Source organism: Cynocephalus volans, chromosome 9, assembly GCF_027409185.1.
Source record: "Cynocephalus volans isolate mCynVol1 chromosome 9, mCynVol1.pri, whole genome shotgun sequence".
Taxonomy (NCBI): domain Eukaryota; kingdom Metazoa; phylum Chordata; class Mammalia; order Dermoptera; family Cynocephalidae; genus Cynocephalus; species Cynocephalus volans.
Window position 1 is genome coordinate 44,475,727 of NC_084468.1, and position 26,920 is coordinate 44,502,646.

At 46.3% G+C, this 26,920-nt stretch overlaps 1 protein-coding gene across 2 annotated transcripts in view; it reads right to left on the reverse strand.

Moving 5' to 3' along the window:
- Positions 1–5,229: 5,229 nt before the first annotated feature.
- The window catches only part of SCFD2 (sec1 family domain containing 2), a 425,850-nt gene continuing 404,159 nt past the window's right edge, over positions 5,230–26,920 (reverse strand). Inside the window, exons 8-9 of one of the 2 annotated variants that reach the window (XM_063108339.1) lie at positions 16,140–16,259; positions 5,230–5,685 (exon numbers count right to left, since the gene is read on the reverse strand). In XM_063108339.1, the coding sequence (XP_062964409.1) occupies positions 5,593–5,685; positions 16,140–16,259 (213 nt within the window). In that variant the 3' untranslated portion in view covers positions 5,230–5,592. Of the gene's footprint in view, positions 5,686–14,328; positions 14,450–16,139; positions 16,260–26,920 lie in introns of those variants that run through there. The other variant, XM_063108340.1, reaches the window with a different exon arrangement.

Genomic DNA, 26,920 nt, shown 5'->3' on the forward strand with positions numbered 1-26,920 from the left:
GCTGCCCACTGCTTGCCTGTCGTCTCCATTTGCAGATCCCTCGCAGGCTCCTCCTGCCCCACTGAAGCTGAGCGGTGCCTCCCACACTAGCAACTGCCCTCACTTCCTCAGCCTGCGCTGGGCTCCGTCTCTCATACTTCCCCTGAGACAGTCATGCTGGAAGGGGTCTCAGAGCTCTAGTCCAGCAGAGGAATAAAGTGGTTTGTTCAAGTCCCTGGGGGTGGGGAGGGGAGGCGGAGAGAAGAGAGACTGAGACAGAGAGAGACACACACAGAGGCAGAGACAGAGGGAGACAGAGAGACAAAGTCCCAGCTGGAAACCACCCAAGTTCCAGTTCTGTCCACTGTCTCAGGCTGACTTGACTATTGATAGTTGTGGAATACACAATGTTTTCTTCTTGCAAATGTAGCTTCATGTTTCATTACTTTTGCTCATCTCTTTCATTATTAGTATCTCTTCACTTAATCCCCATTTTTGTTTTCATTTTTTAATTTCTTAACTACAACCATCTGGCACCTCGGTAGGGGAAGTCTCCTTTGCCACCAGGGTAAGGGAAGGCAGCAATGTGGACATGTCTGAGGTGCAGGGGAGTAGAGAGTGGGAAGGAATTAGAATTTACTGTGCCAGATTGTATTATCTCCTTTAATCTTTGGAAGAATCCTGTGAGAAAGGTAATAATAGCATATTGCTTTCATATTAAAGATGAGGAAACTGAGGTTCAAAGAGATTAAATTACCTGCTTAGGGTCACACCACACAGGTAGTAACAATTGTTGTTTCTACTTGCTGAAACAGTGCCAGGCACTGTTGGAGGTGTTTGGAGTAACTGACATTTCCCACAGCAACTCCACAATCCACCTTTAGTCTCTCCTACACCAAAGGAAAAGGGAGGCTCAGCAGAATTAAGCAGCTGGCCCAGCTCCTTGGTGGCAGGTCCAGGACTCCACCCCAGGCCTGTCTGTGCCACAGCCCAACTCCTGCTTCCCTCCCAGTAGGGCCCGGCCGGGAGTTCTCTCCTTCCTCTTGTGGGCCCCGCCCGCCCCGCCCTGGCCGGTGTTCCCTGTCCTGCTGTCCTCCACCTTCCTTTTGCTACCATGGACTCGTGGCTCCTCACTGGCCCCAGGCCCCCCTTACTACCGCGGCCACATCTGCTGTTGCCATCAGCCGGCTGCTGGCGGCCTCCAGCCCCAGCTCAGCAATAAAGACGTCCAGGCAGGGAGGGGGCCAGGCGCAGCCCGTCTGTCTCAGAACCAGACCCACGTCTGTCGTGATGTCTGGCTTTTGAGTTTCCTCCCTGCCTCAAATCAAAAACATTCCCAACGCTGCAGCAGGCCAGGCACTGCACAGTGAGCAGAGATGGCGAAACCTTCCCGGCCTTCCTGGGCTTCCCACTGCCCCGACATCTACAAGGCACTATGGATCAGCTGGGTCACCCGCCCAGCCAGCTCCTAACCCTGAGGTGGAGGAGCTCTGGGTGTATTTATAGTGAACCCCTCGTTTTGATAAAAAATGGGATTTTGGCATTCATCTTACACTCCAAGAGGGAGAAAATAAGTGTGTTTTATTGGGCAGATGAACAAGCTTGTGGGCAAATCCCTCACAAATGGGCAGTTGGGTAACTGCAACGAGAGGAAACAGGGACAGTCCAGCAGTGTCTGGGGACAGCTCGACAGGTCCCTCGGGGAATGGCCTGAAAGGAATTATAGAGCTTGCCTGATTATGATAAATAACCCGGGAAAACTGATGTTGTCTGCACTCCCTTTACGGTCTAAAGACAGAAGTTTCCAGAAAGTTGTTATTGTGCTTATTACTCTCCTAAATTGGAGAAGAGAACAGGATTAGGCTTATTGCTGATTATGGCAAGATCCCAGCCACTACCCCCCATGCTTCCTTCTCAAATAATCTGCAAACTCACCATAATCTGGTTTTGTCTCTTTAAATTCCCTTTAAAACAGAGATGGGGTTTCTTGATGTTTCTTATGCAGGACACCAGACATTTGTAATACTGGATTATTTGTTGTTGAGATTCTGTTTCTGGTATCCAGGGCAAAATAAATAATAGTGATCTTGGGGGGAGCTGGATGGAATTCTTTGTTACTGGGATACCAATGAAATGGAGGGGTGGCCTAAACAGAGCCATTTGCATGGGCCCTGGCCTCTGGGGACAACACTTATTTGGCTGATGCAGCTCTGGAGCACTTCCAAATGCTTTGCTGTGTCTGCTGTGTTTGCCAGGAAGTGAACTCCAGAAGAGGGCTTACAGAGGTAGAAGTCAAATGCAACAAAGTATTTACACCTCTATCAATTATGTTTATAAAGAGTGGCCTGTGAGGTCCTCAGCAGAAGGTTTGCACTCGCATGTGCTTGTTTTGGCTGTGCACAGCCAGGGTTTAGGTGGTAAATACTCATACTCAGGCCTGAGATGGGAGAAACCAGAATGACCACTCAGTTTAGCCTTGCAATTCACCTTTAGGTGGCTGACAACTGGTGGAGGGGTGGTGGTGGGGGTAATCCCTTTACAATGGGTACATTTGGATGAGGTCAGAATGGTAAATCAGGGTGTCAATCTCAGATTCCCCACAACTACTTTGTGGCTAACATCAGTGGTGGGGAAAGTTCTATTACAGACATATGGCCCAGCATGAGCAATCACCAGATACTATTACCAACCGTGGTGACCCATGCTCTGAATGAGCTTAACCATGGCCATGTTCTAAGGGCTTTATGTGTATTAACTCTTTTAATTCTCACCAAAAGCCAATGGTGGGTCCTATCATTATCCAATTTCAGGGTCAGCTAAGGCCAGGAGAAGCGAACTATCAAGTGGAAGAGGTGGGATTGGAAATCCAGCCATTGGATCAGACTCCAGACACTGCTCCTGACCTCTGGGCCATATTTCTTCAAAGTGTGAGATCAGTGTGCTGTTCCTCCTCCATTTTCTCTGCTGTGGACCCCAGGAGTGCCTCCAAATTTTCTCTTCATTTGATATTATTCTCCTGTTGACACTTTGCATTTTGTGAGATAATTTCATTGGTGTCCTCAGCAGTAAAAACCCACATTCCTTGGGAGTCCTGTACTAGCCACTGCCTTAGGGGTGGCTCTACAGCGACCCTCCCATGAGGTAGGCACCATTATTTTCTGTATCTTACAGATGTAGACACTGAGGCTTAGAGAGATCCAAGGAGCTTTGAGTGGTGGAAACGGGACTTAAAGCCAGGTAGGACTTGGGAGCCCTGTTCTACGCACTGTTCCTTGCAGTGGGAGGAGAGCGTAACTGGTTTCTTCTCCCACCCCTCCCAAGCCTAGGAAATGAGCGCAGAACATGGCAGTACCAGAGAGGTTCAGGAGGCTCTGCCTTGGGCACCGTGCTCTGTTTCCTGAGTCCCTGTCTTTTTCCTTATTTGTTGAAGGCCCCTTGCAGGATTTATACTGACTTTCTATTATGTTCCTGCTTTCTAATCAAGGAGTAGTGCTCTGTCCTGTGCCTCCTACCTTCTTATTTAAGCCAAACTCCGATTGCCACAAGCTGCTTCCAGTCACCTCTTCTCCAAAGCCCTCTACTGCCTGACTGCTTGTCTAGCTCAGTTCCTCCAATCAGTGACTGCACGAGATGGAAAAAGATGATTATAAACCAAGCTTTTGACACTTCTCCCCACCACTCTGCGACTGCCTTTGGCCACGTTTAACGCAGTATTGTGAGCATTTTCAGGACATGACTGTTTAATGATAACATTTACAATTAATAATTCCTCCTTTTTTCATTTCAGATTAGAAGATTTTGAATATTCTTTTTTAAAATAAAAAATTAACTTGTAAAAATACAACTATAAGTCACAAAAGTAATACACAAATGTACATGTTTACTGTAAAAAAAAAATGAAATAGAGAAGTGTATCGAGAGTGGGACTCCCCTCCCTTTTCTCAGCCCCCCCATTTGATACTCCTTCCCAGAGGTGACCACTTGTTAGCAGTTCGGTTTTCATATTTCCAGAAAGTTTCCTTGCACGTAGGCACACGGTTTACAACTAAACCTTCAGTAGATACTTGCACAGGGCCTAAGCCTCAGGGGAAGCACCAGCTGCTCATTCTGTGAGTGCCACAGAGTCAAGGACATGTTTGGCTCATTGATCACAGTGGCCCAGAACATAGCAGAGTGCCTGGAATGTGCCAGGTGTTCACTCAATGTTTGGGAATAAATGAAAGAATGAATGAATACAGATTTGAGTCACATAGGTTACTTTCAATTTTTTTTTTTATTTTAGAAAATAGTGATCTCTGCTTTAATTATATTTCTTTTGGACTATTGCCATTTTCTTCCTTATTCAAATTTAAGACTTTAAGACTAGCAGAATGAAAAAAGCATCTGAGGCCTCCTATATTTCAGCAGCAATGAAAGAACTGACATTACATGAAAAACCTACTAGAGCAAGAAAAAGAACGTATGTGTCTATAAAAACTCTGCTTTGATAAATATCTCAGAATGATTTCCAACTTCACTTTTTTTCCGCCATGAAATGACAGTATTTTGTAGAAAACTAAAATCAAAGATATGTGAGTGTTTTGGTTTACATTTTAGTCCTCCACATGTTTAATCCAATAGAAACTGTTTTTTGGCTTTATCTTTTTATTACAAACATCTTTCAGAGATGCCAGAAATTTCTATCAACAATTCACCTATAAATGTGTGTGTTCCAACAGTTCATCTTTTTTTGCAGAGTTCTTATATAATTTCCCTAGGTGGGTCTAGGTTTTTCTGCTATGGTGAGAAGGAAAATTTAAGCTTACAGAAAAGAAAGCTTTATATTTCAATAGAAAGTCGAAATCACAAAGGCCACAGGGGTTGTGGTTACAATCTGGACTCCCTGGGACCAGATATCCTCTATTGGGGCCTTCTATGGAGGGCAAGAAACCTTTTATAGGCAAAGACAGCCTCCCAATCAAACTCTCCCACTGCCATTCCCAGTGGCCTGGCAGCCCTGCCCAGTAAGCAAGCTGGAACAATGCAGCTCTTTGTTACTGTAGGATGATTTGCAGCACATGCAGACTACCAGCTCTGCCCTGGCCGCCCCCTCCCTTCCTCGCCTTTTCAGAAATGTTTCAGATCAAGAGAGAAACATAGCCTCAGACTCTGTTTGCAATGTTCCTTCCTCAGTTATACAATCTGAAGGAAATCAAACTTTCTCCACAACTCAGAATTCTGAAGCATGTCTAACTTCTTGAGCAACTCCAAATCAAAGTACATGTAATCTACCAACACTTGTCAACAGGCTTTTATTTAGAACTAATGAACTTGCAGGTGAAATCAGAAAGATCACAAATAGAGGGTTGAGGATAAATGGAAAAATCCTTGATTAGGCCAGCCGAAAGACAGCTTGACACCTTTAGAAAAATGAAAAACAATTTTTTTTTTTAAGAATATGAGCAATCCATGCAAAATACCTCGTTGTGTGGTTATCAAGGTCCCTCGGGCAGAATGTAGTCATACCCACAATTAGTAACAGGGACACTGCTTTTGGAGGCAAATCTGGAATGGTGACAGATTATAGTATTGGATATTTCCAGCTTCGGCAGGTCTTATCTTCTTAGCAGAAGCTCAGAAGCCAATGTCTGGATGTAGCCGGTCTGTTGCAAATAATAGCTCAGGAATGTTAAGCGGCTTCAGGAGTCGCGTGGACAGCACGATTACCTAACAACAGGAGGGGAAGCACACCACAGACAGTTAGGGAAGCCAGTCCTAGGTTATTAGAAGATGAGAAATGAAATGCAATAAATTTCTTTGGGGGAGGGCATGGAGTGGAAGTAATGAAAAAGGCAGAAGGCAGCAGGTTGAATGTCCTGGGCGGAAGGACGGGTGCACAGTCTGGAAAGGATAGCCTGCGGGACAGCTGGGCTGTGTCCATTGAACCTGTAATCAGTGAGGCAGTCAGAACGGCTCAGTCTAATACCGGGTGCATGTGAGAGGCTCAGCCTAACCACCACTTTCCTCCTACCGAATAGGACTGGATCATCCCATCACTTTGTGATGCAGTCATTTGACGTCAATACCTAGGCTTCTCTCCCTTTTGAGGAGCCTTTGCTCCTCCAGAGAGCATGAGGAGGCACACCCCAGAGGTGGCCATTGTTGTTGACCATGATGAGTGCGTTAGTTTCCTGGTACCACATACTGGGTGGCTTAAACAGCAGAAATGCATCGTCTCATGGTCTGGAGGCTAGAATCTAGAGATCAAGGTGTTGGCAGGGTTGGTTCCTTCTAAGAGCTGTGAGGGAGGATCTGCTCCGTGCCCTTCTCCTGACTTCCCTGTGTCTTCCCATTGTCCTCCCTCTACGTGTCTGTTGCTGTGTGTAAATTTCCCCTTCTTACATGGATACAGTCATATTAAATTAGAACCTGTACGAATGACCTCTTCCTAACTTGATCATCTGCAAAGACCCTATTTCTAAATAAGGCCATATTCACAGGTACTGGTGTTTGTGTGTAGAGGGGGGGGCATTAGGACTTCAACACCTTTGAGGGGACACAATTCAACTGTAAAAATCATGATGATGATGACAGCAGCTAAACTTATTAGTTCTTATGATGTGCCAAGTTCTGAGGAATATCTCACTTAATATCCATTGAATTCTTGTAACAACTTTATGAAATGGGTAACTTTATTATTCCTATTTTTCAGATGAAGAAAATAAAGCACAGAAAGGTTAAGTAAAGTGTCCAAGGACACACAGTAAGTGGTGTCAGAGACACAATGCAGGCAGCCTGGCTGTGGCGTCCAGGTCTTCACTTCTCTCCCATCAAGGGCTCTGGGCATGGCTACTTCACTGCCCTGGTCCACATGGACCTTTAGGCCCCTCTGGCTTCTTGTTGGGGTGACCCTTCCTGCTTCCCTCAGTCTGGGTTTTATTCTAGGGCAGGGCCGGGCTGGGGTGACATGGGGAGGATGTGCTTTGTAAGGGCCGGGTAAGGTGTTGCATGAGCAGGTGCTGTATGCACCATAGATGAGGAGGTGACTGTAGGAAATGGGGAAGTGATACTCTGCACTAAGTCAGAATCCCACAGCTCACACCCCTGTGAAGGGGATCCCAAAGCCCCCGGGGTGGAAGACTGTCCAGCTGCGCTTCCTTGGAGAGGTACGAGGTGGCCTGCTCACGTCACCATCCCCCACAACGCCCTAAGTCTTCCCAGGTGTAATTGAATCAGTGAATTCACCAGCTCCCATTTCAACTAGCTCACTGGAGAAGAACGGAGCCCACGCTCTAACAGGGAGGAAGCGTGGAGGGACCAAAGTCAGGGGAGGGGGAGAGAGAAGGAAGTATTTTATCATTTTGTTGTTGTTAAAGAAACAACTTTTCAACAATCTTAGGAGAAGGTTTTCTGTTTCAAAAAACACAGTCTTTGGAAGCATCTATTTTACTTTTTCTTGAAAAAGAATTATCTTAAAAAATGTATGGTTAATGTCAGCCAAATCATATTTTTGGCAGAAAAAAGAATACACTGAAATCTGTGCTTCGTATTTTTCCTCGAAAGCCATGCAAGGAGAGTTGGAGGACAGTGAATATCAGCATCCCCTTGTCATCCGCACACACAAATTTAGATCCTGTCTGAATATCGGCCCTGCAGAGGCCTCTACCTAGTCCAGGTCTTCTGCACCAACCCAGCAGGGGATGAGAGTGCAGCCCCCAGGCCAGAGCAGTCAGCAGCCCCTGCGTAGACCCCAGCTCTACTACTGACTGGTCAGATGCCCTCTGGACAGCCACTCGGAGCTTCACTTGCCTTGACTGTCCCAGAAGGAAAATAAAAGTCCCCAGCCTGAAGCAATGTAGCGAGGATTACGTAAGATCATGTAAGTTGAGCACAGGAAGTGCTCAGCAACTGTTAGCTGCTCTTTTATTGTGGTTTTTTGTGACGGTCATAGACCTCCTTTTGAACCTTATGGAGCTAAGAACTCTCTAGAAAAATACACTATGCTCATACACACAAGATTTTGAGTATAGTTTTAGGGGAGGTTCATGAACTCCTAGGGATTAGTAGACCACAGCTAAGAAGCCCTTATTCAGATATTTCAAAATATGCTCATATAAAGACAAAAAATCTCTGTGTGCTCTCTAGCAGTGGATTCTTCTGAGGCAGTAGAGGCCAGTAGTAGATAATGTACGAAAGGGCCCTCTCCTCCCCCCATGACTGGCCAGTGCCCACCACACTGCCAGGCCTGTGGTCCTTGGTTCCAATGCAAAGATGCTGGAATCTTCTATGGCTGAGGTGAGGGCAGGCTAAGGGCTAGAGTGAGGATGCTTAAGTCTCTTTGGGGAGAAAAGGTTACAGATGTCAACATTTCGAGAGCAGCAATAACTGAGCCCAGAGAATCCCTCATTCTCAGGCCGTGTGCTGGGCTTCCAGCCATGGCTGACAGGGACTGTGGATTTGGTTACCACCACTTAGCAGGAACACAAAGACCAGGCTGCTCATCTAACAAGCAGGTATTTACATAGCATATCAGCCTACAGCTTCATGAGGGCTGAACCAGAGTGTCTGGGGCCTGCTCTGTGGATGGGGTGAAAAGAAACAGATGGAAAACAGAGGCAGCCCATGAAGTAGGTTAGGGGATCTGTGAGCAGGGGAGAAAGCAGGGTGAGACCATGGATTCTTCTGGCTAGTGGAGTGGTTAAGAGCACAGGTTTAGGAGCGTCCAGTCCAGTTGGACTCCAGCTGAGCCACTTGCCAGATGGACAACCCTGGAGAAGTTGCTTAATCACTCTGAGCCTCAATGTCCTCATCTGTAAAGTGGGAATAATGTTATGTACCTTGTGTGACTCTTATGAGGAACAAATGTGAACATCTGTGTAAAATATTTAGCACAATGACAGGCTCCAGAGAGACTTAAAGTGGCACCTGCTATGACTGGTCTCCTCCTCCTCACTGTCCTCATTATTTGCATCCTCTGCTCACTCCCTCTGTGCAGCCCACGGCAGTCCCCAGGGCTGATGCAGTGGAGGGAGGGTTGCCAGAGCCATCTTCCCCAAGTGTAGATACTCACAGGATTGAAATCCTTTCCACCTCTTCACTGCCCTTTGATAAGCCCAGGCCTCTAGAAAGCATTCCAGAACTTCAGAATGTGACTGCTTCTCAGGACTCCGCACCACCCCTTGCTTCCAACCCCTTCACCATCAGTCCCAGCTTCCAGCCACCCTAAAGTATCCGCAGTTTCACAAACAGGTACTTCGAGGATGCTTCTGCATCTGGAACATGAGACCCTCACTCTTTGCCTGAAGACCTCTTAGTCGTCCTTCAGCAATCTGCTCGGGCCTCACCACCTCCAGAAAGCCTTCCCAGGCTACCCCTTCCCATGACTGAGTGTGTCCCCATGTATCTCACCCTATTCCCTGTTTCCTTACCTGAGGCTGATCCATAGCAGTTCCCTGACTTGGTGAGTTAGTGAATGATTGAATGAATGAACTAAAACAAGATGCTGAAAGAGGCAGGGAGTTGGGCAATGATCAGAGCAAAGTTTCCAGTCAGGGAGGCTCTAGTAAAAGATGGTCAAATAGCTCTGGTAAGTTTGTTTCATATCAATTCAACAAAAAACTTGTCTAAAGTTCCTATTTTGAAGATCAAGCAGGATCATACTGCTAACATTTCATGTACTGTATAACAGTTGTGATCCTTAAGTATTTTTACAGCTTAGGCATCTTTCGGTATTCAGACTGCTTTTGAGCATTTTCAGAATTTTTTAGCTCATTCAACTAATACGGACATTTCTGCATTATTTGGCTAAAATAGTCCCAAAAATACTAAAAATCAGGTCTCACATGGGATAAAAAGACACTCAAAAATGAAAAAGAAAATGCTCAGAAGAGTCTGAAATTGGCCTATCAGATACAAAATTAAAATTTTTAAAAGACAGTCATCAAGCATGTGATGGAGGCAAATTAAGCATTAGAGAATCCCTTCCAGAGAAGCGGCCTTTTCTCAGGCAGCTGAGGGCACTGATGAAGATCCCCGCAGACGGTATTCAGTCCTCGCCTACCAGACGCCCCTCTGCTCTGCGTTTTCTGCTCCTCTCACTCCACTTTTCAGTGTCTTCATCCTTTCTTGTCCTTTCTCTCCCTCTCTCTCTCCTTCTCATTCTTTTTTGGTTGCCTTTTCCTTCTCCCCAGCTCGGCCTGGATGTCCTTCAGGTGTCAGCTGACTTGAATCCCGACCCTTCAGCTCTGAGCCGCCCACCTTTACCCACCACCAGCCAAGTGCGGCCCTGCAGTGCTGATGAGCCTCCTGCTCAAGCCCGAGGTGTGCCAGGGTACCCAGTAGTGCCCACAGCGCAGCCCACCCACCATACAATCCGCAGCCCCCAGCAGTCCAGAGCACCTCCCACAGGAACAACTGGCGAGGAGAGTCTTGTCTTGACTGCAGATAGATTTTACACCCAAACATGAGAAACAGGGTATTTAAGGGAGACTAAAAATTTTTTCAAACAGCCTGAATTCTGCTGCAGAGTAACTGTGATTGAGGTGTCACCAAATGTTGCTAACTGCAGGCTGCTCTGTGCTGGAGTATTTGAAGATGTAGCTCAGTTGTCAAAAACAGGCCTCTGGGACAAAGCAGAAATCTGACATCAAAGACATATGCTGGCTGACTGAGATGTGGCGGAGGACACCAGGGTTCCCAAGAGCCATGCACCAAGTTGACAGCAGCTTCAGGGCCCCAGGCTGGCGCTCTCCTCCAGCTGGAGGGGGACTGTTCAGTCTCTGTTCTCAGGCCTACCCTGACTCTGCACAAGCATCCCAGCCTGGGAGGGACCCAGCCCACTGGCTTTCCACTTCCCCAGGCCACTGCTGTAATTTGTAGGTGCCAGCATCTTCCTGTTCTACATCTGCTGAACACAGAGGAAGCGGGGAAGCCTGGGATTTAGATTCCAGCTCTCTGATTTCCAACATGCAGAATCAAAAGGGGCAGGGAGTAAATTTTTTTCTCCCTTTTTCTTTTAAACTTGGGAGAGTCTTCCCATAAGTAGCCCACATATGCACAGGTACCAATGTGTATATTCATCCATTTGTAGAACTGTTCTTTGAGCACATATCATATCTGAGACACTATCCACCCCCACTTGCTCACGTGCCTGTGTTAAACTCACACACCTGTGTTAAACATACAAGGCTGGCGTGATTAAACCAGTGGGACAGTGGACTGGCCTTACTGGAACACTCCTCAAGAACCTCTCACATTGCCTGAGGTCGGGGTGCTGTGTTTATAAGGCTCTCCTGCAGAACTGGAAGTGTGAGATTTCAGATCATCTTTTTACTTTTGTTTCTTCTGTTGTCTTTTTTTGCTAAGGTCACTCGACTCTTTTCCCTGGGGTTTCCCATCAATTTTAGAATAACCTGGAGGCAGGTTTTAGAGCCAGGATTTAGGTATCCTTGAACTACTAAAGTTGCGTGCAAAATTGTATGTGTATGAGCATATTTCTGGATCAACTCCTTTTAAAAAAAATGTTCTTACTAAATATTCAACTCCAGAAATGCAGAACCACGTGAAAGTGTGGGTGGACAGCACGCATGTGCCCATCTATGAAAAGCAGCAGATGCAGACCCAGTGTGCCCGCTTGGCCCTCCTCTTCTTCCCGAGCTGGCCTTTCCCTGTATTTTCTGGGAGGGTTCCTCCCTGTTATTTTCTGCTCCCAATCATAGGCTTCTGCTGGCCTCTCGGCCACCATCCAGCTACAGGGGTCAGCTGGCCATGGAGCCCCATACCAGCAGCAAGTGAATGAGGAGACAGAGCCTAGCATTGGGCATACGTGTGTCAGAGGGAGGGGAAGCCTGGAAAGTCTCCCACATTGTGTTTGTGGTTGTGTGGGGTAGGGGAGCTGTCCTCCTTGATGCCATCTTTGTAGTCAGGAAAGAGGGCATTCTCCAGCTTGCCCATGTTCTCCCTTCAGCACATCTTCTAACAACCACAGGCAGTGAGAGCAGAGCAAACATACCCATTTCAGAGTATAAGAGACCTACAGGACTAGCAGGTGGGAATATGGTTTCTGGTTTCCTGTGTTTCATGCTATCACTTTTTGTAAAAGATAGTTCATTTCTGGAAGTATCTCAAACAATTCTATCAGTTTCCTCTGAATAGCTGATCCCTGAATGCATTTCAAATCTCAGGTCCAAAGTCTTCTCCTCCATGAGGAGCTTGTGCCTTCTAAAGAAAGCTCTTCCTTCTGGTTTTTCCCACCACAGCATCTCTCTCTTTCCTGTGTACACTTATCATGAGCTGGGGTTTCCGTGTTTATTGTCAATCACTCCCTGGTAGAATGTAAGTTCCATGAAAGAAGGAACATGTCTAGCTTGCCCACTGCTCTGTCCTCAGCACAAAGAATAGTGCTTGGCACAGAGCAGATGCTCAGTAAATGTTTGTTGAATGATCAGTTAATCCAATTTAATAGAGATGATTGGTTGTTCTAACAGCAATAGATAAAAGGACAAAGTGGTTTCCCCTGTCCATAATCTCAGTTTGAATCAATAGGTGTCATTTGTGTGACTGCAATAATGCAAGTAAAGTTTCTGGGTTCAGTACTGGACATCCAATGAACATTCATGAACACCCACTAAGGGGCAGACCCTGTTTGAGGTGCTGGGGTACAATAGTCAAAAAGTGCAAAGGCTGGGGGAAGAAGCAATAGATGAATGGGAGGAAGAGAAGCCCCAAAGGTAGGTAGGGGTCAGCCTGGGGCCTTGTAGGACATGGTAAGGATGTGGAGAAGGTGGCCCCAATCCCCTCCGCACTGACTGGTCCACACCAAGGGTATGGCTTTCTGTTCCAACTGAGTGTGAGAGAGGGAGACAAACGGCTGAGAGGGCCACCACAATCTCCAGGGTACTGAAATCCACATCACAGGGTGGGAATGGAGCAGCCATAGGAACTGAAGATAATCAGTTTAAGGAAGAGAAGACCTAGGGAAGACATGAGGGCTCTCTCCATGTCTGCAGAACTGCCATGTGGAGGAGGGATGAGCCTCGTTTGCTTTTAAGTTCTGTGTGGACCAAGAGCTAGAACTGGCACTGATGAGCGAGATCTCTGAAGAGGCAGATTCAGGCTTCCTAGAGAGCAGACAGACCTGAGAGTGAAGGCCGCCATGACTCGAGCAGGCTGCAGCAGGAGGGGCAGAGTCTCACTCCTGGAGACGGTTAAGTACAGGCTGGATGGGAGTATTAGCAACATATATCATCGCTGTTTACACTGATGATCAAGTCAGAGTACTCTCCTGGTTGCCAAATGAGACTTTGATGGTCTCTTGATGCATAGATTTCATAGAACCTCTCCCCTTCAATTAGTCACATGTGTTCTCCAACAGTGAGACTAAGCAGGTAATGGAACGAGTCAGCAGGTCATTTCATGGATGGCTCGGACAGGAAAGCTTGATTTCCACTAAACTTCTAAAAGCAGGAAGCTGAGATATGCAGAGTTAACTGCCAGGCCAGAGCAGCTGTGTGTCTGTTGAGGTCTAAGAAAGGGAGATCCCTCTCAGCAGGTGTGACTCCAGTAAACATCCAGGTAATCCACCTCCTTTCAGAAACTTGGAGGTGAGGGACACTGATAAATAACACCTCCTGTTTTCCTTGCTGCCTTTGGAATCTTCCTAGGGCCTGTTAACTCTTCAGGGGAGCTTTTTGCACAAAGGACAAGTAGTCAGGACTGCTCCTTAAGCCCAAAATTCTTTGAGAAGCTCTCTCTGCAGATGACTGAGCACAGGGTCAGATTGCAGCAAAGCCAGTGCAGATTCTGGGTCTCTGTTGTCAAACTCAGGTCACAGGGCTTTGAAAACGTCAGCATTTTATCCTTTTTGAGTGGGGATTAACACGTCTGTCAGGCTGTTACAATGCATAGCTGTTCTGAAGAGCTAAGAATTGGTTCACCATGTTAGGGGCAGTGAGAGGTGTTTTTTCTGATAAAAAAAAAGTGTTGCTCAAAAAGGCAAACATTCATTAATTAAACAGATCCTTAACACTGCTGACAGAGTGTTAAATGAGGCAGAATTTACCAATTTATCAGAAATTTCCCAGCTATGACCATAATAGGTGATAGGAACAGCAGAAATAGTCATAGCCAATGGCTGGTCACTCCCTGCTCAAGAAGTTGCTGTAGCTCTCTAGACACCCAGGTCCCCTTCCTCAGCTGAGTGTGTGGAGACTAACGGGAACTGGGTTTTCTTGAATTAGCCTGGTAGCCCAGCCACTCTAACAACACAGACTGCCCCACCAAGCCAGTTCTCTTGGAATCAATAAATCCATCACACCGCAAGGTTTACTGAGCTTCTGCCATGGGCCCAGACTTGGGAAGCCCTAGTCTTTGTCCTGAAGGAATTCCTGTTCTGTTGAGGAGACCAGGCCAGCAGTTATGAAGCAGTCAGCAAGCAGTCCAGTGCTGCATGCACAGTATGGATTCCAGATACCAGAAGGGATGTGGGAAGGGCCTGGAGGAGAAGGTGAGAACGGGGGCTCCTGTGGCTGGCTGCAACAACATGTACAGCAGTGGTGGAGGCGGGGGACAAGGGCAAAAGCACCACTCAGGCAGCCAGGACTGGGCTGGAATCCACCGCCCTCCACCCACCTGGTTTCTGTGCAGCTGTGGGGGACAGTCCCCTGTGGTAGCCAGCGTCCCACCTGAAGCACTGCTTCTCTGATTTGCTTTCTGCAAACCACAAGCTGCTCAGCTGCACGCAGAGGTGGCACAAAGGTCTACTTCCAAGTGCTGGGAAGATAATGTCCCCAGAGGCAAGTCTCAACCAGGGGGATGAGCAACGAGGGAAAGATGTCCCAGACTCCCTGTCCTCTGGCATGACAATTCTGAGGCATGCAATACCTGGCTCCTCAGAGGCCCCCAGGAAGACCAGACTGAGCCGCAGTTGCCCACAGAAGTGATCAGCTCACCAGTGCACCCTTTTCTGCCTTTTCTCCCCTTGCTGTCTCTCTTTTCTGATTCCCTCACTTTTGTTTTTTGGGATCATCTGCCAAGTAAACTACCTGCTCTTGTGTCCCTGTCTCAGGGTCTGTTTTGGGGAATCCATTAAGGCAAGGATTTAAAATCTAACTGAATTATATGCTCTGCTTCGCTGGCCAGATCAGAGCTTCCAGAGGCAGGGGCTCTCCTGTTCCCAAAGGTTCTTTCTGTCCTTGGGCTCCTGCTGTCTCATGCCATGAGCCTCAAACCCTCCCACAGAGCAGGGCAGCGACTGCTCAAAAACTGCTGATAATAACTGTAGCCACCATTTATTGGGGGTTACGAGCCAGGCACTGTGCTAAGAACAATGTTCTCAAACCTTGTCTGATTTAAGATTCACAGCCACCTTGGTTATGTTTCCTATATTAGAAAACTAAAGTTTCCTAAAAGAAAACTTTTCTTTCCTGGATCACCTGGCTAGTCAAAGGCAGAGGTAGGTCTGGAACTCAGGCTTACAAAATCAAAATGTCTGTGTTCTTAACCACTGGGCCACAGGGTCGCTTTCTTGTTTGGGGAATGGGATGGGACCTGGCAGGAGGTATAGAGGATAGAGCTAGTACACCAGTCATTGTCTTGACAATGCTCCTTTCCAAACTCCTCCAGCCCTGTCCTCTAACTGCCATAGTTGGGAGGAGGTCCATGGAGTCATCCTTCAATTAACTGGAGCCTGGAAGGCAGTGAGAACTCTTGAGTAATTAAGCACTGACTGGACACCAGAGAATATATGCCCTTAAGGAATCAAAGACAGGGATAATAGTGTCTTAGCCCTTGAAGCCCAGAAGTAGAAAAGGACCTAAAAGCAGAGCTCTCCCCTCTCTGCCTCCCACTCCCACCACACCCACTTGCAGAGCAGTGTATTTTGCAAATAACAGTTTCCATTCAGAGCTCATTTGCTTGGTGAATTTAACCTGTCCTGACGGACTTCACCGAAATGATCCAGTCCTCTACCACAGGAACAAAGGCACTGCAGGGGTGCTGGCTGGGTCTGGCTGCAGAAGGAGAATGTGACACCACTGGCAGCAGCAGGTGGAGAGAAGAAAGCCAGGATGGAGAAGGGGAGGCCGGCCAGGAGAGGAGCACGGGCACCCCTGAGTGAAGGGCCCTTGCCCGCCTTTCCCACTCCTGCCTCTGGACTCTTGTTCATATCACCGAGGACTTAGTACCTGGGTTCCTGGCTTCAGGGATGCCGCAAGGTCCTTGACCATTTTGGCTTCAGAGACCGTGACCCCACCTACCACAAAGAGGATCAGGAGGGGGTGGTCGCTGGGATGAGGCCGGCTCACCTGCAAAACAAAACACCACCAGTGTCAGGACATATGGGGCTGGCGCAGGGCGCTGTGCAGCTGGGCGCAGCCTTCATTCCACCTCCACGGGGGCCCAGGCTGCCACCCTCATAAAGCAGGTGAGAGAAACAACTCTGAGAGAGATTATGATTTATTAGTGATGAGACGTGCTGGTGGTTTGTGAACTCATTGACCAGGAAAATGCATAACATGTCACATTATTATATCCTTTTAAATAAAGATTTTATTGAAAGAAAAGTTAAAGGAGCAGAAGCTACTAAAAAAGAAGAGAAGGCTAAGGGACAACCTATTCCTTCTGTGTTGTTCTTCAGGTCTCAGCATAAACGTGTCCCCTTCTTTGCTGCATGGCTCTGTTCAATTCCTTCAAAGCGTTTCCACAGCCTGTGGTTATCATATTCATTTCCTTGTTGGCTGTCTCCTCCATGAGGGTAGGGACCTCGTCTGCATGGTTCACTGCTGAATTCCCAGCTTACCTAGCGCCATTCCTGACACACACTAGGTGTTCAATAAATCAATAAATGTCTGCAGAATTAATGAATAAAGCTCTAGGCAGAATGTGGTAGAGGGGTGTGCAAAGATGTAAGAGACCAGCCCCGCCCCCCTTGCTAAAGGAGCTTATGGTCTAGCACAAACATAAAGCCCTTAGCTTCTTCGAGCCACCCTTAGATGGGGACTGACGCTGTATGGAACCTACACTAGACATTGTGGTAAATTCCTCCTGATTCCTTATCACCGGTGAGGCAAAGTGTTATTATTTATATTAATATGAGAGTGACTTGCAGTAGCCTCTCAGGAAATGCAAAATGACCAATAAACAGTGATGGGGACACTTACAGGGACAAGAGGGGTCCTGCAAACAGTATGTTTTGAGCCCTATCTGGAAGCCAGAGGAGAAATGGTGCAAGCCAAATTCAGGAGACAAGCAATCACCAGCTGGGTGCAGCAGCCGGAGGCCCAGCCAGGACACGGCCACATAGAGTCAGTGCAGGAAGGCTGCTGCCAGCTGCTCGCAGGGCCGCTGAAGCCAGAAGGTGGGAGAAAAGGCTTCACCCCCAGCAAGGAGAGGGGTAAAGGATGAATGTGTTCCCTCACACTCACTAAGGCACAAGCCATCGTGGGTCACGGACAGTCCTAAGAGCAGCAGGGTAGGGCAGCTGGCCCAGAGGGAGCCCTTCTTCTCAGTCCTGCCCCGTCTCCTTTCTCAACTGGGTTCTGGCTCCCTTGCCTGAATATACCCACTTCTCAACATCTTGTTTTGAAAGCACTTAAAAGCATAATACATTAAGTATTCCAAGTTATGTAAGTTACCCCTTGGATTCTGGAGAGGAAATGCACAGTGGGAAGGGAGGGAGGAAGGGAGGGAGGAAGGAAAGAAGGAAGGAAGGAGGAAGGGAGGAAAGAAAGAGGACAGAGAGAGTGGGGAGAAGATCTAAAGGTTTTCAGAATGGGAGGTGGTGAGTTCTGGAAAAAGTTACAAGACTCCTTCATCTTTAGAAAAAGACCCCAGACTCCTGGTCCCCCTCCAGCATCCTGCTCTGTGTCTCTCCTTCCCCTTGACTGCACGTGCTGTCTGCCTTCTTCCAATCCACAGCAACCCTGCTGTGGTCCCGTTATTCCCCTGGAATTGCTCTCCCCAATGTCACCATTGGCTGCCTTATTGAAAGTCAATAGTCACTTCTTTGTCTTCATCTAACCAGATGTTTTGGTGGCATTTGTCACAGTCGATGACACGCTTCTTGGCTACCATGATGGCACTCTCTTGGTTGTTTCTTCTACCTTTCTTTCTTCTCAGACGCATTCATAGGTCCCTTTCTTGGCCCTCCCTCACACGTCTGTTACCTAGGGCTCCGCTGTTTTTCTTCTCACTCAGCACCCCAGCCCTCATCTTCTCATATGCCCTCAGCAATCTTTGATATGCTTCCTAATCTACGTCTTTAGACAAACACCTCTATTGAGCTCCTGTGGACCTCACCACTTGGATGTCTCTCAGGATTCCTAAACTCAAAAGGTTTCAAATTAGATGCATGATCTTCCCCCCAAATCTATTCCGTCTCTGGAATTTCTGACAGCATCGCCACCTTCACAGTCAGCTGAGCCAGACACATGCAGGTCACCTTAGACTTTGCTGTCTCTTTCATCTCCCAGATCAAGTTCTATTAACTCTGTCACTCAGAGTTACTGATACCCCTTCAATTCCCCCTGCCCGTTACTTCTTCACTGCGTTACTGCTGTAGACTTCTGATCTGTCTCCCTGTCCTGGGTCTGGCCATCCCCCATCTGTTCTCATTCTGCCTAGTAAGCTTTCTAAAATACAAATATTTATTATTGAATAAAGTGAGTACTATGCTAAATATTTTTTGTACATTATCTTATTTAATTCACAAAATATCTTTGAAGGCAGTCACAATTATTAGTATGTTTTTCAGATGAAGAGATTGAAGTTTGCACACAGTAACTAAGTTGTGGAGCCAGGGGCCAAACTCTGGAGGTGACTCTCTTAAACACCTCTCAGCTCCATCACCTGCTCAGACTCTCTGCATAGAGTCTCAAAGCTCGGAGGACAAAGGCCAAACTTTCAATTCAGTATACAAGGCTCTCATAATGTGGCTTTGGTCTACATCTCTATGTTCATCTCCATATACGCTATTTGCTAGAGCCACTCACAGTGACTTGTGCCATGCCTGAATTCATGGTTTTTGTTTTTTTGAACATTTTGTTAAACATGTGACATGTTTTTGAATATAGGCACTGAAAAGTGCACTTTTCATAAATATACAACTTGATTTATTTTTACAAATAAAACAAACCTGTGTGACCAGTTCCCAGTTCAAGAAACAGAAATCTAGCACTCTGGCACCCTCTCTTGCCCCCTCCTCTCACAATCTCCCCAAGGTAACAACCATCTTAACTTCTAACACTCTACATCGTACTTTGATTTTTTTCACTCAACTATATTTCCTGGAGATTTTCCATATTGTAGGAAAGATCTGTAGCCCTTATGCACTGGTAGGGACCACGCCAGTGGGTTTTGGCCACTGTGTACGCCCATGACATTCCAGTTATTAGTTTCAGCATCATCTGTGTCATATTGTTTTATGTAGCATTTATAGTTTCCTCTGTGTAAAGTACCCACACCTTCCTCTTTATCTCCCTCCCTCCTATTCTCCTTTAAAAGCATTCCCTCCTCTGAACAGGTCTTCCTAGCCATCTCCGCACTGCTGCCCCATGATGGGATCTGATAGGCTCCTTTGTCATGGCCTTGTTAAATTGGACTGCTGCCCTGATAGAACGGCCTGCTCCTCTCTCAGACTGTAAGCTTCTGGAGGGCAGGGACTGAGCATATCAATCTTGGTATTTTTGGTGCTGAGCATAGTACCTAGTACATGGTAAACCTTCAGTAAATGTCACATGAATAAAACAGATAAATGAATGAATGAACCAGATGCACAGGTTAGCAGGATATGGCCTTCTTCTCTTTGAGATCTTTCAGAAATTCTCCCTTTGCTTTCCGTGTGGTTCTTCTGGCTGAGTAACTAACCCCGAGGTTCCTTCCAGCCCTACAAACAATTGTTGTTCCTTACTTAATCCTGGGACAGAAATACAACTGGCTCCAGAACTTCAATGTGGTACAATATATTTCCAAAGACATATGCTTTCCATAAGAGAGTCTGGAATCTGAAGTACATTGTGAGAATCTTGGAAGGACATACTGAAAGATGAAAAGAGAAAAAGAAAGAAAGAAAGAAATGAACAGCAATAACAAGAGCAATACCCTGAGGACGAGGAGTGGAGAGAATGTTGGTTTTGGTACAAACAAATGGGTCCAATTAATGCATGTTGGTGTTTGCTATTTTGTTTAGATTTATTTCTGTTTAGATTTATGTTTTGATACCAGACTTTCTTTTTAGAGCGTGTCAAGTCAGCAGGCTGGTGGGAAGTGGAGTCCTTTCAGTCCTGTCCATTAGAATAACACATTCCTTATCATGTGTGGCTGAGCCCTGTTTGTACCTCAGTTCGTGGTAGAAGGCACTTTGAAGATGAAAGGTTTAAGCATCATTATTGCCATTGCAAATGCACAGATTAATAAAGCAAGTTAACTTTTCATTTTTTTTCATTTTCTAAACCTTTGCTGGCTGTGATTTTAACACATCAGTTCTGGTCAGAGAATACAGTTTTGTTCTACCATCCCATCCCAGCCTTTGCAGCAGAAGCTGCTTGGACCCTCTCTGCAGATGTGGGCCCCTGGGAGAGCTCTTTGATGTCCTGACTGACTCCTATCACTGGGGTTGTCAAGAGAAGGATTTCTGCTGCTTCTGGCTTCTATGGAGCTCTCCAGGAGTTCTGGGAATCCTGTTGCCAATTCTTCTTACATGTACTTACTTCTCTTTCACCCAGTTTCTCTTCATCTGTGATTCACTTGTCCCTAGAACATGCAAAGGTCAGGTCCCCCATTCTCCAACAGTGGGCAGGGCCTTGTATCAGGGAGAAAGTGCAACAGGAGCCTTGGCCTTAAAGAGCACCAGGCACTGCAAACACCTATACTGACTTCGACAATGGTCTTTGCTAATAGCTTTTCTCCCAACAGGAATTAATAATAGCGTTTCACACAGTCTCCGAACACTTCATGTCTTAGGCTGTGCATTTTATTCATTTATTTGTCCATTCAACAAATATCTACTGAGCAACTTCTATGGGCCAGATGCTGCTCTAGGCATCAGGAATTGAGCAGTGAACCAGAGAAGAATCTCTGCTGTCTCAGAGCTTATATTTTAGTTGGGGGAGAATGACAATAAATAAAATAGTAAGTAAACTGGTAAGGAAGGACGGTGGTAAGTGCCGTGGAGGAGAATCAAGCAGGGGAGGGGCAAGCATTACTTTATGCCGTCCTTGGAATCTGTGAAGTAGGAGAAGCCCCATTTTACAGATTGTGACACTGAGGCTTACAAAGGTGAAATAACTTGTCCAAAGTCACTGAACCAGGAAGCTGTAGGTTGAGATTGAAATCTAAGTCTATCTCATTGCAGAACTGCAACAGTTCTACCTTGCATTCCACACATTGCCATTATAAACAAATTCTTCAAGCTAAAAGCATTTTTACTAGCTTTCATCTCTTAAAATGCTGTGCTTTTAGTTGTTCAGAAACATTACGTGATTAATAGTTCCTTGTGGGATTCACTCACTCAATCACATTGCACAAGGCTCCATACTGCCAGAGACACTCTGTTGTTCAGCCTGACCCTGCCGCTTCTGCTGCAGTTGGTGCTCTCCTCTTTCCTGAAACTTCTCTGCTTTCTAAGCCCTCTTACTTTCTCTCCCTGGACTTTCCTTGGAGGGCCCTCCTGCTCCACTTGCTCCATTACACACTGAGTTCTGGACTGCTCTGGCCTCCGGGACCCACTCTTCTCCCAAACCCCTTCCCTGGGTGACCCTATCCTGGCCCCAGCTCAATGCCTCACACATGCCAGTGGCCCCACTGCTACTGCTGGCCCAGGCTCTGCTGAGCTACAAATCTGTCTCACAGGCCTGTAAATTCAACAAGTCTAAAATGAAGTTACCTTCTTCTCCATTCCTGCTTCCCAATCAGAAACAGAGTTCACACTGTCCATGCAGCCATCCCAGGCCAAGCGGAAGACTCTAGACCACCTCCTCTTGTTCACTGCCACATCCAGTCAATACCCAGTCCTGTGGAAGCCACCAGCATTCGTCCCAGCCCCTCACTCCTGCAGTCCTACTTGAACTCGGCTCTCACCTTTTCACCTTCCCTCCCAACCCTGGTGCCAGTCTGGCCCTCATTTCTACCTCTCTCACTGCTGCCAGGAGACTTTTTATAAAATGGCATCTCATTGTTTTGGTCAAATTTCAAACCCCCAGCCACTGGTGATCTAGCTTCTGCTTATCTCTGTCTCTGTATTCTTCTACTCTCTACATGCCACCCTTGGCTCCAGCCATTTGGAACTTCCTGAATCCCCCAATGTACCATGACATTTCATCACTTTGTATCTAACTCCCGCTGGTCTGACCAAATCAACTCCTCTAGGAAGCTTTCTCTGGCTTTCTGACTCACCCGCTCCTTCTCTGTGCTCTCATCCTGTTTGCCACCCCCTTGTCTCTCCTCCCTGCAGGCCTTGCTTCTTCTGTCCATTTCCTTAGCAAACTGTAAGCTACATGGTATAAGCTATGCCATGGCAGGCAGGGTGTCTAGTTTGTCTCTATAGACAGCAGTGACTAGTACAAAAGAGGTTCTCAATGACTGCTCACTATCAGACACAGTACACAGACTGCCAAAATCTTGTGGGTTTTGTTTAATGATTTGTACCAAAATCTATCTCACTAGAACTTATGGATCATATTTAGCTAATGTTAGAAAAAATCAAACCCTACCTCATAGTATGGAGCGTAATTAAGAAGAAAATATAAACAATGGTTATAAATAGTGTTGCAAAGAGGCATTCCAGGACTTGTACTCATTTAATCAACAAATTATGACATGTTTTCCTCTCGTCAGAAATGCCATGAAGTATACCGGAGCTACACCAATAGTTCACCTCTCTGAGTCCTGTTTTTCTTATATGAATGGGGCACTGGACTAAATGACCTCCAAGGCAGGTCCAGCTCTCACTGTCCAAGGATCCAACATCAAAAGTCACCCAGAGCCCATCGTTTTTGCCCTTTCTCCCAAAGCATTCTTTACGCCTACTGTAGATGCCTCTGCAGGTGTCTATCCAACCCAGAAGCCAACAGTCTCCCCATCCACATGGTCATAGAGTGGGCTCCAGGCAGCCATGGAGTTACAATGTAATCCTACCCCCAGCCACCACTGATGGGTCCCAGAAGGAGACCCTGACCCAGACTGGGCCAACTAGAGACTCTTCCCTGGGAAGTGAGATGACCTAAGATAAATGAAGCTCAGTCAAAGCTGGGCTCTTACGAAGATCCAAAAGTTGTGGCATAGCTACTCAGCCATTCATTCAACTGATATTTATTGAGCACCTACAATATACTGGGCACTGTTCCCAGCATTGCTGGGCAGAGTGAGGGTCACAGAACTGTGTAGTTTCCTGATGGCTTTCCAGTTTTTAGTCCCAGTTCTTCTTGAGGCCCACTGCATTGTTATCCTTGGGTTCTCTGCAACACCCCTTGGTCCTCATCATAAATTATCCTTTAAGTTATCACAATTTGTTATCATCTTAATTGCAACTGAGTTTCAACTATTACCCCCTCACTACCACTCAAGGGCCTGTCTGAGTAGTTATTCCATCTTTTCTTCTGGGACTTTTTCTGTTGCCACCTAAGGCAATGGAGCTCTCATGTTAAGTCAAATAATGGGCCCAGAGGCAAGCATTGGGTCTTCTTTGAATCTTTTTTTCATAAATCTCTTATTTTTTCCAATTTAGCACGGCCACATAAAAAAATGGTACAACAACAACAAACTTTTTAAAAAGCACACATAAAAGGAGGTAAAAGGGCCTCATGCAGTTTCATTATATAAAAGCCACCCTCCTTATGCCAATTCCAGCAGAGAAAACATCTTGACAAATCATGTCTTTTAGTCAAAACAAGTTGAGGTCCAAACACATGGAGTAGATATAAAATATATTATTTTCAGAGACTGAAATCCAAACCACAAATTCCAGAAATGCACTTTAAAAGTGCTGCCTATTAGACATGCTAGTTTTAAATTAAATTAACTTTCGAGTGAGAGGGGTAAGGCATGTTTTGATTTATTAGATCACTATCAAGCTTTCCTCTAAGGAGCTCAAGGTGCTCCATGCACAAGAATTTGGGAGAGAAGATCTGGCTGCTTGAAGAATGTGAGGTTCAGCCGGTGTTGTTTGTCCCTGCTGGGCTCCACTCTTTGAAGCTGACAGGGTTATGTGGCTAACCACAAGTCTATCCTCTAGTGGAGAGGTGTCTCAAATTGACTTGAAACACTTTCTAAGAACTGCAGGAAGAACGATCTAGTGGGATACTTGCTTTTTTCCCCAGCTTGTCTGGTTTACCTTAAAGAGTTTGACAGAGCAAACTTAGGAGAGGAAAGTTCTGCAGCTCAGTTAATCACCCACAAAGTAATTTTTTTAGATTATCTTATTAAAAAACATTATGGGCAAACAGCAAGCAGTCCTTTCATTATCAAAGCTTTCTGGGCTCTCTTGTTTTGAAACCAGGTCAGAAGCATGAAGGATTTTTCCATCCTGTAGATTGGAGGGAAAAATCCTAGGATCAGCCAAACGCTGCCCTTGCCGGGCTGGGCAGCCAAACATGTACTGAGGAGTGCAGATTGTATTTTCCAAAAGTGGCCATGGTAATATTTCCTGCTTCTTATGTTCTTGGTCTCTTTTCAAGAGGAAGAGTGTATGTTCTTGCCACTTGAAACTGGGAGGGCATTTGTGACTGCCTCAACAGACAGATCACTGTGGAAGTGATGCTATGTGACTTCAATAGACTTGGCCTGCTTTTTCAGGATGCTTGCCTTTGGAACGCAGCTGCCATTCTGCAAGAAAGTTAGGGCAACATGGAGGGGCACATGTGGAGAGGAACTGAGGCCCCAACCCACAGGCCTGGCTGGGCTACCAGCTGATGCCCAGCATCAACGTGCTGACCATGTGAATGTGCCAACTTTGAGGCAAATCCTTCCTGTTGAATTCTGCCTAGAGTGCAGATTCATGAGCAAAATGAATTATCAGTATTATTTTAAGCCAATGTCTGGGATGACTTCTTATGTAGCAACAGATGACCAGAACAGGTGGGAATCAAAGACTTCTCTGGACAATCTGATTTCTACAGGAAAACAAGCTAAAAAACTGCAAAGAAAGTAGTTTTAACAAGTTGCAGTATGAGGCAAATGAGGTTTGTCTGAAGCAGAGAATCGTAGACACAAAGGCCTTTTTCTTAACTTTCTCTGCCTGCAGAAATGTACATAAATAAGATTGAGTCTGCGAGCCACTTTCCAGGGTCTGGAATGGGGACTTCCATTTCCCCACAGTGCTGAGACCACTTGAGGAGCCCCAGCACGCCCCTGGGGAGCAAGCCCTTGTCGTCTCGCAGCACATGGGGACTGCACTGCTAAACTGCTCTCGGCGGAGCTGGGCCTGGGTTGTTTCAGGCTTCTGTGTCTTTACTCTGGATGGCCACGTCTGCTCCTGCTGGCCTCTGTCCCCTTGAACCATCTTGCCATGGTACATGTACAGATTTTTCCCTGGCCCCCTACTGTTTGTCCCAGCAGGGATCATCTATGTTCCTCAAGACTGAGGAGATCAATAAGTTAGACTCCAGAGAAGAAAAAGGGGGTCTGGAAAAACACATCACAGCCTTATAAACATGGCTTCCCACAGGTACACCCATGGAAGAGCACTCAGAACTCCATGTCTTTCTGGCAAGAGCAAATCAATAGTGAAATATGAAATGCTTGTGACTTCTTTGGGGGTGATGTGTCTATTCTGTTCTATTTAATTCACTTGTTCACCCAACAATTAGGCTGTGTGCACCAAATGCCTGAGCAATGGCTAAGTACAGGGATACCGAGATCTCAGAAGTCATGGTCTAGCAAGGATCACAAACTCATAAAACTAATAATAGCAAGTACTAATAGAGCATTTACGATTGGTCAGACACTGTTCTTAGTGCTTATATACGTTCATCATTTAATTATTGTGACGGCCCTTTAAAGTAGGAGCTATTGTCATCCCCATTTTATAGAAGAGTAAAGTTAGGCACAAAGAGGTTAAGTGACACGCCCAGGGTCACATAGCTAGTAAGTGACGGTGCTCGGGTTCTAGCCTTGTCTGACTACACCAGTGTTACCGCTAGTCTCCATTGCCTCTTGTAAACAAATACAGACGGCAGAACGAAGTGAGTGCTGTTATGCAGCATCTACTAGGTGGCGTGAAGAAGGGATGTATAAAAGAGATAGCTGTTTGTTATTTACAAAATAAAATTAAAACACAAAGATGTTAAATGGCAAAGAAAGCCCCAGATCCCTGCTGGCATCACTTACCCTCCTATCTGACCACTCCATTAGGACATTTCTTCTCTCAGCCACTTTAATTTCTCACACTACGAAATAAGAAGCCTCTTTGCTTCTGTTCTCCAGAGAGACAAAGAAGTTGGAAGAAATAGATTTCCACCCTACCATTGTGGAAAAGAGAAGAGAGCATCAGATTTCTTTGACAGAGGTGGAGGCAGGCTTCTGTCTCCCCTACGCACATCACATCGAGGCAGTGGGTGAGGTGGGAGCGGGTAGGCTGCTGCTTCTTTAGGATTACGTAATGATGAAACAACGACCAGCTTTGTCTTGCTGAGTAGCTGCTGGAAAGGTAGGTCAGGGCCTCCTTTGAGGGTCACTGGAGTTGACTGATTGGGCTGCTATCTTCTGTCCCCTGTGAAATTGCCGAAATGTAGCTTTTGGCTTAAGGGCAATAGTTGGAAGGAGGGACCAATGACTCGAAGTAGTGTTGCTTTCTGAATGATTGTTATCAGGCCCACTCTGACCACCCTCCCAACCTTTAGCAAGTGCCTGCTATATCTATATGTAGGGCTTATACAGGTGCCAAGTGTTGAGGATGCAAAAAAGAGTCAGAGCTAGTTCAGCCTTCCAGTTCCCACAGCCATAGCTTTCACATTCTTTTGATTGTGAAGCATAA